The 13684-nt window shown below is 34.0% G+C and overlaps 1 protein-coding gene across 1 annotated transcript in view; it reads left to right on the top strand.

Moving 5' to 3' along the window:
• syne3 (spectrin repeat containing, nuclear envelope family member 3) overlaps window positions 1-10509 on the top strand; it is a 59941-nt gene extending 49432 nt beyond the window's left edge. The window contains exons 17-19 of the mRNA XM_056476831.1: window positions 359-520; window positions 1172-1213; window positions 9045-10509. Of these exons, the coding sequence (XP_056332806.1) occupies window positions 359-520; window positions 1172-1213; window positions 9045-9236 (396 nt within the window). The 3' untranslated portion in view covers window positions 9237-10509. The remainder of the gene's footprint in view (window positions 1-358; window positions 521-1171; window positions 1214-9044) is intronic.
• Window positions 10510-13684: the final 3175 nt, after the last annotated feature.

Below are 13684 nucleotides of genomic sequence, written 5' to 3'. Positions count from 1 at the left end.
CTTTTTTTATATTATTCATCAAAAAACATAATTAAATTATTAATTTAACTTAATTAAAAATAAAAACTTGATCCAAATTAGTGTATAATGACTGAAAGATGCTTAAAATGTTGAGAAAATAAAGCAATCTTGATGAGGAGAAGATACTTTAAAAACACTGAAAAATCTTACCGACTCTAAACTTTTGATGCATAGTTTGCTTGCGTCACAAAACAACAAAAGCTTGTTTGATCATATGCTTGACGAGAAGTTGCTGAGGCAGGATAGGGTCAGTTTTGAATTCAGAATAAATGGATTATGATTAAATAATGAGCACACATCTTCAGGTAGCTCTGTGTTGATGTTTTTTTCCGTCCAGGGTTTGCGTGCCGGTGTAGTCTGGGGTCAGAGTCAGTTCCAGAAACTGATGGACGCTCAGCAGCATAAATCAGTAGAGGAGGACATGGAGCTGGAAGAGCTGCGGTATCGCTGGATGTTGTACAAATCTAAACTCAAAGAGGCTGATGATCTGAAAAACAAGGTACACATTGAAAATCTCTGTCTGTTTATTCTGCTGTCATTCATTTTAAACTCTGTTTGGTATTGTGCGTGCGTGCGTGCGTGCGTGCGTGCGTGCGTGCATTTAAATAATAACCTAGCATAAATGAGTTTACCCATCACTACTCAATTAATACATTGCTAAAGAATTAGATATTTTTGCTAATAAACATTAGATTTACAATTGTAACTAACAGGAAAAAAATCATTAAGGCCATACAATATGTATATATTGATTTTATTTATTTGTTTATTGGGCCAGTGACATTATATTTATACCAAGTGTATATATACACTCAAAAAACTTACTTTTGGTATAAACTTTTGTGTGTTTTATGCAAATCTAATAAAAGTGTATGCTAGTTATACATAAACAATTATATTTATGCAATGGAACAAGGTTGCTTTACACTTTTTTTTTTGTCTATAAAAAAAGTCTTCTTTTAGCTGTCTTCTGTTTTGAAAAATGGTGAACACCATTTTATTGATGAAAACAAGGACAGAGTCGTATATTATCTATACATGATTTCTCCATTCTCCAGTGCATATTTTGCTGTAGTAGCGTGTGCCCACCAGAAGGCGGCAGCAGCCTGTAGCCATATTTAACTAAAACAAATGTTTGTGTGTGTTTCAGCGTGTCGGTGGACAAAGACAAGAGCATGTCCGATCAGGAAAGGTAGGCTTTATTCTTCAAACACAGACCTTCATGCTGTGAAGAGCTTGTGTTTAAAGTGTGTTTCAAAAAATAGGACGTTTGAAGCCTATTTGGAAAAGAAGATATTCCTTTTTCAACTTTCAAATAGAATTGAACACAGTGTTGATTTATTGACACACAACTGAGGCTGGTGGAGTTTGTTTCTTCAGAGTATTCTTACAGTGTAAAGGCTGGTGAATAATAAAAGTTAATTGATTTCATGTAATATATGGGAGGGTACTTGTTTATTTATTGTCACTTGGCATTAAACTATTAGATAATGTTCTCAGTTCAGACCCAGTTCAGAGTTTGATCTGATCTTATGAACTGAATAACCTACTCAAAGCAAAAAAAGCAATAATTTCAAAACTGCAAGGTGATTATATAGACCTATATTCATAATTTCACATAAATTAGCATGCCAAAAATTAATTGTTTCATTTTCTTTGCATAGCAAATTACCAAGCAACTTGACTGTTGCATAAAAAAGGAATAGGTTAAATAACAAATGGGATTCAATTAACAAACAAGTAAAATAAATATATTTGAAATAATATGAAAATTAAAGAACTAAGAACTGAAACCAGCTCAAATGTTCTTGAATAAAATGTGTTACAGTAATGTACATATGTACAAACAATGTAGAGAAAAGCATTTTGAGAGGCGTTTTGACAGTTCAGAGCCACCGTACAAGCAAAAAGCTTAATACAGATAGAATTTTTGTTGAGACGATTTAAACCAAAATACACAATGCCGCGCTATCAAACATATCTACAATGATAAGGAATATGGTTACTTACTGAGTTATTAACGCACAGCAATACCACACAAAGAAAGGACGGACTTTGAAGGAATAAACAATGTGAGGAAAGCTCCCTTATATTGCACTGGACAAGTCTGAACAAGTTCGACCCACGCATGTGTGAAGCAGCCAGTTCTGTACAATTACTTAATATACATCGGCCTAATTTTGACACCGGACCGATAACGAGAACATTAAAAATAGCATTTATCAGCCGATAATGATATGGCCACCGATATATTGTGCATTCCTAAAATGTATGTTTTTATCCTGGTTTTCGCAATGCACTTTTTTTTTTTTTTTTACAGAAGCTCATTTTACAGGTCAAATGAAATAAATAATTCATCAAGAAATGAAAATTCTGTCACCAATCACTCACCCTTCACTTGTTTCAAACCTGTTTCTTACTTTAATTGAACACAATAGATGCCAAAACACAATGAATGCCAATGAATGTTGGGAACCCATATTCATTGGCATTCATTGTGTTTTTAGTACATATTATGGATGTCAGTGGCTATTCTTCAAAATATCTTCATTTGTCTTCAACAGAAACAATAAACGTTTTGAAACCTGGAGTAAATTAAGAGCAGTTTTGGATGAACTATCCCTTTAACTGCATATTGCTATTGTTTTCTTATTGAATATTTCACACTGAAATACCTCAGTAAAGTAAGCTGTGAATAGTGTTTCATGTTGATTTAAATCGTTCATAAGCCTTGGCAAGAGAGTTGAGTCCTTTTTCGGCTGGATTAGTAAGGCTTTTTGAAAAAGAGCCTAATAAATAGCTTTTTGGAAATCCTGGACCAAAGTACCATCTTGGCCCCCCCAAAAAAACAAATGCTATTTTTTGGCTCTGTGGGCCACTTGAAAACATGAAGGCAGTTTCACCACTGCGTTTCTCTGGGGAGTGTGTTAATCTTTGAGTTATTTCTCTATTTTCGCAGCGTTCACACCTTTTTTAGCACCTCTCCTCTCGCTCCTTCAGTCTCTGGCCATCTGTTAGTGTCGGTCAGGAGAGACGCAGGTGTCCTGCTGCTGACTGCTTATAAAGGCTGTCCTGAGTCTGACTGCATTGTTTACATAAGCAGATAACAGTGCGTGGAGATTGTCATTTTGCTCATGCAGCATTACTGTGCTATTATCAAGGCTTAGCACAGATGCTTAAATTGAACTTGTTCTGAAAAATTGATATAGCCAAAATTGTTAGAACATCTGCAGATGTGAAAATATTGACCTTTTTAATCTCCAAAACATGAATTTTAAAATATCAGGTGAAGTCTTAGTGCTTTCATACATTTTTTAACTTTAATATTTGGTGTTTGGTATTTAGGTAGGTTTGGTAGTCAGTAATCTTTACTGATATACTTAACACTAACATTCTTCTTCTGCAAAATGGTTGTGTGGCATTGAGAGTGAAATAGGTGTATGTATATATATATATATATATATATATATATATATATATATATATATATATCACATCATATACACAAGTTTCTCTTCCAGAACCAGACTGTTGCCCTTTATTATAACCCATAGTTTATTTGACAACAACCAGTTTAATTTTGACATAATATATTTTATATACACACTACCATCCAAAAGTTTAGAAACCGTAAGATTTGTTAATGTTTTAAAAGAAGCCAATTCTGCATTGTTGTTTGACCAGATATAGAGTAAATAATATGTAAATTGTGGAATATAATATTTTCTCATTGAATTTAATAAAACTAGAGTAGAGTAGAGTAGAGTAGTTTCAAATTAAACTGTGAGTGATAGAAAGCTTAATATTCACCATAATTACTCCAGCCTTCATTGTCACACGATCCTTCAGAAATCAGTATAAATCATTATTTACCATTCCATAATAAGCTGTTATTATTTATACAAAATCACTAATAATGGTTCTTACAATTATCAGTGTTTTCTTGCTTCATAGTGTCATAGAAACAATGATACATTTGACTTTTAGGATTCGCTATGTTGAAGTCAGAATTATTAGCCCCCTGAATTATTAGCCCCCCTGTTTATTTTTTCCCCAATTTCTGTTTAACAGAGAGAAGATTTTTTTTAACACATTTGTAATCATAATAGTTTTAATAACTCATTTCTAATAACTGATTTATTTTATCTTTGCCATGATGACAGTAAATAATATTTTACTAGATGTTTTTCAAGACGCTTCTACACAGCTTAAAGTGACATTTAAAGGCTTAACTAGGTTAATTTGACAAGTTAGGGTAATTAGGCAAGTTATTGTATAACGATGGTTTGTTCTGTAGACTAGCGAAAAAAAGCTTTATAATTTTGACCTTAAAGTGGTTTTTAAAAGATTAAAAACTACTTTTATTCTTGCTGAAATTAAACAAATAAGACTTTCTGTAGAAGACAAAATATTATTAGACATACTGTGAAAATTTTCAGAATTATTAAACCCCCTTTGAATTTATTTTTCTTTTTAAAATATTTCCCAAATGATGTTTAACAGAGCAAGATGTTCACAGTATGTCTGATAACATTTTTTTCTTCTGGAGAAAGTCTTATTTGTTTTATTTCGGCTAGAATAAAAGCAGTTTTTAATGTTTTATGAACCATTTTAAGGTCAAAATTATTAGCTCCTTTAAGCTAATTTTTCGCTAGTCTACTGAACAAACCATCATTATACAATAACTTGCCTAATTACCCTAACCTGCCTATAGTTAACCTAATTAACCCAGTTAAGCCTTCAAATGTCACTTTAAGCTGTATAGAAACGTCTTGAAAAATATCTAGTCAAATTTTATTTACTGTCATCATGGACTAGATAAAATAAATCAGTTATTAGAAATGAGTTATTAAAACTATTATGTTTAGAAATGTGTTGACAAAAATCTTCTCTCCGTTAAACAGAAATTGGGAAAAAAATTTGGTATGTGTGATGTAACCATCACTATGGTACTTTTATTGTTATTTATATTAGTTTATTTTCATATAACTGTACGTTGATTAAATGATGTTCTATTTTTAACAAAAAATATATATTATATTTATGTAATATAAAAATTAGACTGTTTTAAAACACATCTTGTCCACCATATTGTTCACCTGTCCTGGAAACTGTCATTACTTTTTGCTGTCTAAGTGATCTGTTATTATCATAAAGGGTAAATATACATTCTCCACACACTACAATTGTATCCGTCACTGACCAAATACAATCATCTAATTGTGAAGATGACACCTCAGTCGACAATGACGTTCTCTTTCAGCAGCTGTAATTACAGGCTGCGCACATAGCATCTATAATTATTGGTTTTGATCGAGTATATTTTCCTGTTTTCTGATGATTAGATGATGTGCATCTTCTATAAGGATAGTCAGTTGTTCTCTGCATTCCAGTAGACCTGAACACTGCCGTCTTCACCTTTCAGTGTAATCACAGTCTCCTGAATACAGGCTGACAAAAGAAAAGTGTGCAAAGAGATTTGGGTTTTTTCATCCACCCACATCTCCACCTCCTCCTCACTTTCTCTTACTTCTGTGCTCTTTCCTCAGCTCTGCTACAGAGGCGTTTAATAGAAAGGGGTCGTATTCAGTTCAGATATTTCACGGCCCGATGGCGGCTGTGGGTGGACATTCACTCCTACAATTCTACAGCGGCTTGAAAAACTTCATTTACACGTTCACATTTGTTTGAGCCAGTTGTTCACCATTTAACGATTATTTTAACCACACTGAAAAAAGTGTTGCATGCAAAACTGTTGCAAACAATTTATTTGTGTTGAATTTAAACAAACAAATTCAATTGAGCAATGTTCAACTTAATTTGTTTGTGTAAATTCAGCCCAAATAAATTGTTTACAACCACTTAACGTAAAAAATTGAGTAAATCCAAGGAATCATCTTTGAATAATTTTTTTCAGTGCAGTATTGCATTTGATTTAATATCCAATTTTTGAAACTCTTTGTCCTCTGTATTAGTCAACAAAGACAAGTAATAATGCCTTATAGTATGTCCAACACAGAATTATTGTATTGTATAATTAATTCCCTAAAAAAGTCACACTTTGTGCAAAGCTGTCTTATGCTAATGTTTATATGATTAGCAAATCGCATCACTACTTTCATCATCAATTATTCATTTCAATAATTTGTGTAGAAATTCTGAAGAGGACTGTGGCTGTGTCCGAAATCGCCTACTACTTAGTAGGTACTGCATTTGAATTTAAATGTACTACTCGGCCATTAGAAAAGTACGTTCTGTACAGTATGAATGTAAGCAGTATGAATGGAATTCGGACCTACTACATCCGCCATTTTGTCATCATCACGTGATCTACCCGCGTCAGTTGCGTCGCTTCACTCCCATTCATGAATTATTTCATGATGCATCATGGGATAGCGTAGCGTCCATCTAATGCGCACTTCACAAGAATCTCTCTGGAAGTAGTAGGTCATCCGGGTACTTCTCACACACTGTTTTTCGAATTCTATGAATTCAGACATACTACTCGGCTCGCATACTGATTTTAGCATCCTATGTAGTATGGAAGTATGCAGTTTCTGATGCAGCTTGTGACTCCACACAGTTGCTGGATTGGTTCTGTGAAATCACATTGTTCAAATGCAATTAAGAAAGTGACTTTAAAACTACACAGCCCTGTGTGAAAAAGTGTTTGTGTAGCTAGTGCTGCGTAGCGTCTCCTGTAGGAGAATGTTCGGTCATCTGTTAGTGACCTCAAGCTTAACCGAACTTGGGTTCTGCAGCAGGACACTGATCCAAAGCAAACCAGCATGTCAATGGATGAAAAACAATAAAGTTAAGACTTTGGATTGGCCTAGTCAGAGTCCTGACTTGAATCCAATTGAGATCCCAATGAGATATATTGACCATTGTGGTGATGTCATTGGCTCATGAACATTTCCTGCTTGATATCAAACTACTTCATAACTGTAACAAGAGGTAATTCAATGTTAAAACAGCCATCATAGCAATATTTATCAATATGTGGCTCTTCTCAGAAGCCGTATAAATTAAACATGTAAAACACGAAATACGGGACCATTGTTTTTGTTTACATCCCTCAAAATGGTCTATATGGAATCCCAATGAGGAAAATAAGAAAACATTGTGACCTGATGTATCCTTGCTGCTTTACCCTGGCATGTGACATGACCACAATCTAAATGCAGCCTTTTATAATATTCAGATATTTTTGCAAATGTAGGCATTTATTCAGCCCTACTGTATATTACTAATGAATGCGAGTGCTGTGTCTGTGCATCAAGTCACAGGGTCTGTATTTCTAACAAAGGGTTTACTTTTTAATCTCCTGACTTCATTAAGGAGTTAGAAGAGGATTAGAGAGGATTATTTAGCCCTTTTATTGTCCACCAGGAGAGATTACAATAGCTTATTAAAGCAGAAAGTTGATGTTCTTGCAGGCTTTTTAAAATAAACTTTTTAAACTCAAAGAAGCACCTTTACACTTAGAATATATTGTATGTTGCCACTCATTCTAATGGTCTGGGACTTGATTGAAAGATTGGGAGATTACCACAAATGTATTTATTTATTTATATTTTTTTGCATTCTAATTTGCTCAAATAAAAGAAAAAAACTCCAAGATAGCGTTTCTATGACTTTCAAAAAAATTACATGAGACTGATGACAGCCAGAAGCGAAAACAACGTCAAATTTACTATCCTGTCCTTAGATGCTCTATTAGAAACACCTCACATAAGCGTTAACTATTTTTTATTTACTTATTGATTTTTGTAATTTGATGCAAAGATGATGTAAAACAATGTGTAGCTTTATAAAACACTTTTAGTACATTTTTAAAATCTAAATATTTTGATGGTCTCTTTAACACATTTTGTTTCATTTAAGTTAAATTGGATCTACATGCCAGCAATTCTCATTAGATTATAAGTAGAAGGTTGTGGTTGGGTTAGGGTTAGTGTAAGATGACATGTACTTGCAAAGTTTCTTATAGTCAGTCAAATGTCTGTTGAAGGAGCAGTATCAGCGGATATTAAGCTATTAATTATATAATTAACTTTTACTCAACAAAATCTGCAATGGGCACCATGAAAATAAAGTCTTACCAAACTTGATAATTTAAGATGCTGATGACTGTTGACAACATCTGAAAATTTCTGAAAGAGTATTTTTGTAATATTTCTGAAAGTTATTTAGAAAAAAAATAAAGTCAATAAAGAAATATCAATATAATTCTAGTGAACTGTAAATATCAATATAATTCTACTGATTTATAAATATCAATATAATTCTAGTGAACTGTAAATATCAATATAATTCTACTGATTTATAAATATTAATATAATTCTAGTGAACTGTAAATATCACTATAATTCTACTGATTTATAAATATCAATATAATTATAGTGAACTTTATTTTAATATATTGTAATTGTAAAAATCAAATCAATAAAGCAATATTACAATTCTACTGAACTGTAGATATCAATACAATTCTACAGAACTCTATTGTAATTTATTGTAATTGTAAGTAATGTAATTGTACTTGTGTACTTGTAATTGTAATTGTAATTGTAAAAATAATTATCTCAAAATGAAAATTTTTAGCTGGTACCATGATATCTCATTTGTTTATGATTCATGAAATGCAACTCAATAGCTACTGGTAGTTTGAGAGTCAAATAACATATACAGGCAAAAAAATGTAAAACTCAACTAATGACAAAAAACAGAGGTCTTATGAAGTGAAATAATCAGTCTTTGCAAGGAACTTAATTTATACTATAGTTTGACTATAATATATATATATAATACACATATATTATATCAAAACAAACTTTTATTTTGGAATCGATTAATCATTGCCCAACACTACTATAATTATATAATTATTATAAAATAAAAAGTAATCATGTTCAGTTTCTTGCACAAGCTGATTGCTCAAATGCCAGTCAGCATCAAAGCACCTGTTGTAACTACCACTCAGCATGTAACAGCGTGTGTGTTTTGTGTGTGTTTTTCAGGCAAGCAGTGGTTTGGGCTTCTTGTATCGTGTGTGTCGCGTGGCTCTTCCTCTCCAGCTGCTGTTACTGGCTCTGCTGCTGCTGGCCTTCCTGCTGCCCATGATGGACGAGGGCACCAGCTGTTCTCTGGCCAACAACTTCGCCCGCTCCTTCAACATCATGCTCCGCTACGACGGTCCTCCACCCACTTAACTAATCAAAACACTCCAACCCGCGCTTCTCTTTATTTAACCTATATATATTTTATCATTGTTTAAAGTCATTGGTTTTATTCCTGTTCTTATTCAAAGTTATTTTATTTTTGGTTCTCAGCTGGTGTCGTACACCCACCGGTGGACACAGCAGATCAGAAATGTGTGTGTGTGTGTGTGTGTCCATGTGCGTGTGCGTGCGTGTGTGTGTGTGTGTGGGTGGATATATGGCGTAGACACTCACAACCTGCTCGACATGATTCAAGCTGTTCATTTCTCCACAGGCATTTGGAGAAAGTAGTGCAGCCTTTACAAGGAGCAAAACATTTCCTTAGAGACATATTTTACTCAGGATCACTTGTGTTTTTTTGGTAGTTCATCTGCGTTTTAAGAGATTGTTCACCCCAAAATAGAATTTCTGTCTTTAAATATTTACTATTATATCATCCATTATATCACATCTTTGTTCTATGGAGCCCACAGAGAGATCATTGGTAAAAAATAAATAAATAAATGCTAATTGCTCACATGATGAATGTCAATCGGGTCCAAAATTGTGGGATTTAGTTTTTTGGTAAAGAATAATATTCCTTTTATTGATTTTTAAAAAATTGTTACAATTTTTAATTAATGTCCCACAATTGTGTTTTTTCTTGTCAGAATTGTGAGTTTATATCTTGTAATATTGAGTAATACACTTAGAAAACAGTCAGAATTGTAAGATAAAAACTCTTTATTGCAACAAAAAAAAAAGTTAGAAGCAAGGCAACTTATAAACTCTCTATTTTACTCATTTCTTGCAGTTTTTACATCTTAATTCAGACTTTTTCCCTCAGATTTTTAAGTTTGTCACATTTTAGACATTTCTTCCTTAATTCGGAGTTTACATCTTGCAATTATGTATATTTTTCCTCCGAATCCTGACTATTTACAACTTGTTGCTTACTGCAGTGTTGCGATTTAGACTTTTTCCAGGAATTACATGATATTGTAAAATATTTCTCAAAGGAAAGGCCAGTATTGTGGGGTAAACCTTAATACTACCATTTAATTATGCCTTTGTGACAAAGTTTTGACCCTATTGACTTTCATTTTATGGACCCAATTAAAAACAAGACATTATAGTAAGTAAATAATGACAGAAAATTCATTTTTGCTTGATCTATCCCTACACTCTTAGAAAAAAAGGTACGCGAGCTGTCACTGGGGTGGTACATTTTCAAAAGGTACAAATTTGTAACCAAAAGGTCCATATTAATATCTCAAGGGTACATTTAAGTGTTCCTCTTAAAATTTTTAGGTACTAATATGTACTTTTGAGGTATGAACTCCCAAACGTGTACCTTTTTGAAAAGTAACCACCCCAGTGACAGCTCACGTACTTTTATTTCTGAGAGTGTATGATTTTACTGTGGTATGTCTTATTTAAAGTTGTGGATGTTTTTATTCATACCACTGTTGTTTGTTATTTTACTCAGGCCATTTGAAAACTAAACTGTGTTTGATACAGTAATAGGACGTAACTATCACTGTGCTGCGGGTATTGATTTGGATGTCAGTGATAAATAAGGCTTTTAAAATGTTCTTCATACATTGCTGACCTCAGAAAAGACAAAACCAATGCACACATTCATGAATCACTCCAAAGCAAAGGTGCATTCATAACAGGCTTTTTACCCGTTTTGGAAATTGTTGAGTTTTTGGTATGAGCCTCTGATTGTTGTTCTAGGTTACTGTATACGTGTGTGATTATGGAGTTATAGAGGTTATGGAGTAAAAATAGCCCTGTTTGGGGGAAAATGTCCTTTTTTGAGGAGAATTTGGGAACTCAAGACCTTCTTGGTCTGTTTTTCTTTACCTCTTTTTTTTTTTTTTTGCAAGCAGTGTCTCAGCTGGGATTTCTAAGGACCCAAAATAAGCAAAGTTCAGTTGTTCTTTCAGGACCACTTCTTTAAGGTCATAGTTTGATGAAAGGAATGCCTGCATCTATTTTTGTCCAAAAATGAAGGCTTGTCTAACAAAAACAGAGACGGCAAAGGTCAAAACTCTCTTTAAAGTGATAGTCCACCCAAAAATGAAAGTTCTGTCATCATTTAATGATCCTCTGCTTGCTTTATTCTGTTGAACACACTGGAAGATTTACTAAATAGTGTTGGTACAAAAAAAAAAACCAACCATTGACCTCTACAGTATTTGTTTTTTTGTTTGTTTGTTTTTTCCCTACTTTTCTTTTTTTCTTTTCAGAATATCTTATTTTGTGTTCAACAGAAGTAAGAAATTAAAGTTTAGAACCACCTGAGTGTGAGTAAATGATGAGAAAGTGTTTATTTTTGGGTGAACTGTCACTTTAAATGCATTTTTAAGTTTTACAATTGCAGTGTGAGACATTATATTGATTCCAGTTGCATGACTTTTCAGCTTAGATTAATAATACACATACGCACACCATGCTGTAGCGAAATTAAAACTCTTATACTGACCTCTCTGATATGATAACCCAGTTTTCCGTTAATATGCAATGTACAATTTCATGTTAAATGCATTCTCAAAAGTGCATGGTCAGAGAGAGAGACTTAACCCAAAATATGCTGCGTTTTTCAAAGGAAACTAATATTGAAGCTCACCTCTTCAATTCATTGCACTGCTTTATTGTTTGTATTTAATCCACTTTGTCAATGCAAACCCTTTAATGAGCTGTATAGGATTTATTAATGATACTGCAAAATGCTAAACTCCAAATCTGGTTGAACGGTTCAGTTGTGTTTGCCCTAAAGATCTTTTAACGTATACTAATATAGCTAGTTTACAGCACAGTGTGCATGGGAGAGTTTACTTTTACTTACTATTTGGGAAAAGACAAATACTGGAAAATATTTGACTATAGAAATGTTCAAAAGCCAGTAAAATGATAGTCATGGCTTAGAATTCAAATGCATGAAGACAATGTATTTAAAGACGTTTATTTTATTACCGTATTTTGGATGAAACGTATAATCTTATAATCGATCTGATGACTATATCCGGTATGAAGCATATAACCAGTATTTTTGTATTTTACTCCAGGCAATAAACATGCAGTGCATTTTCAGTGCTGTTTGTGTTTCCTTTGTTGCTGTGGATTTGAGATTGAATAGATAAATGTGACTCGATATCACGATTGCCATTGTGAAAGGCAGTGATCATCTTTTAGCTGGAAAAGTATCTGTTTGTCTCTGTTCATCTTAACTTGTCTAGTGAGATGTGCCGTGATAATGAAACTCAAAACCAGTCTGCATTGTGTGAATAAAAAAAACAAGGAATTGAACACAAAATAGGCCTAACAAATAAGATGTATGTATTCTGATTGAATACACTCATTATTAGAGCCTGACCATCTAAGACCAGACTGGTAATAGCTGGAAACCAACCTTCAATGGCCAAAGCCTAGGCTGGTTTAAGCTGCTTTTTTTAGCAGATAGATAGATACTAGTATCTATTAATTAGGTACTAGTTTCTTATTAATAAGTACTACTACCTAATGATTAACTACTAGTACATAAAAAAATAGGTACTAGTCCCAACTGGAAGACATGCTTGTCAAAACCGAATAGTTGATATTTCAATGACAGCCTTTGTCGTGAAGCTCTAAATTGAGCTCAGGTACATTCTGTTTTCATTGATCAATCTTGAGATGTTTCAGCAGCTTAATTGGAGTTCACCTGTGGTAAATTCAGTTGATTGGACATGATTTGAAAAGGCATACACCTGTCTATATAAGGTCCCAGGGTTGACAGTGCATGTCAAAGCACAAACCAAGCATGAAGACAAAAGAGTTGTGTGTAGACCTCCGAGACAGGATTGTCTCGAGGCACAAGGCTGGGGAAGGTTACAGAAAAATTTCTGCTGCTCTGAAAGTTCCAATGAGCAAAGTGGCCTCCATCATCTGTAAGTGGAAGATGTTTGGAACCACCAGGACCTTTCCTACACCTGGCCGGCCATCTAAGCTGAGTGATCAGGGGAGAGGGGCCTCAGTCAGGGAGGTGATCAATAACCTGATGGTCACTCTGTCTGAGCTCCAGCGTTCTTCTGTGGAGAAAGGAGAACCTTACAGAAGGACAACCATCTGTGCAGCAATCCACCAATCAGGCCTGTATGGTAGAGTGGCCAGATGGAGTCATTCCCCGCTTGGAATTTGCCAAAAGGCATCTGAAGGACTCTCAGACCATAAGAAACAAAATCTGGTCTGATGAGACTAAAATTAAACTCTTTGAAGTGAATGCGAGGCGATACGTTTGGAGAAAATCAGGAACCGCTCATCACCAGGCTAATACCATCCCTACAGTAAAGCATGGTGGTGGCAGCATCATGCTGTGGGGATGTTTTTCAGCAGCAGGAACTGGAAGACTAGTCAGGATAGAGGGAAAGATGAATGCAGCAATGTACAGAGACATCCTGAATGAAAACCTGCTT

Source organism: Danio aesculapii, chromosome 17, assembly GCF_903798145.1.
Source record: "Danio aesculapii chromosome 17, fDanAes4.1, whole genome shotgun sequence".
In the NCBI taxonomy this organism is placed as follows: Eukaryota; Metazoa; Chordata; class Actinopteri; order Cypriniformes; family Danionidae; genus Danio; species Danio aesculapii.
This window is presented reverse-complemented; position numbering and strand designations above follow the sequence as displayed.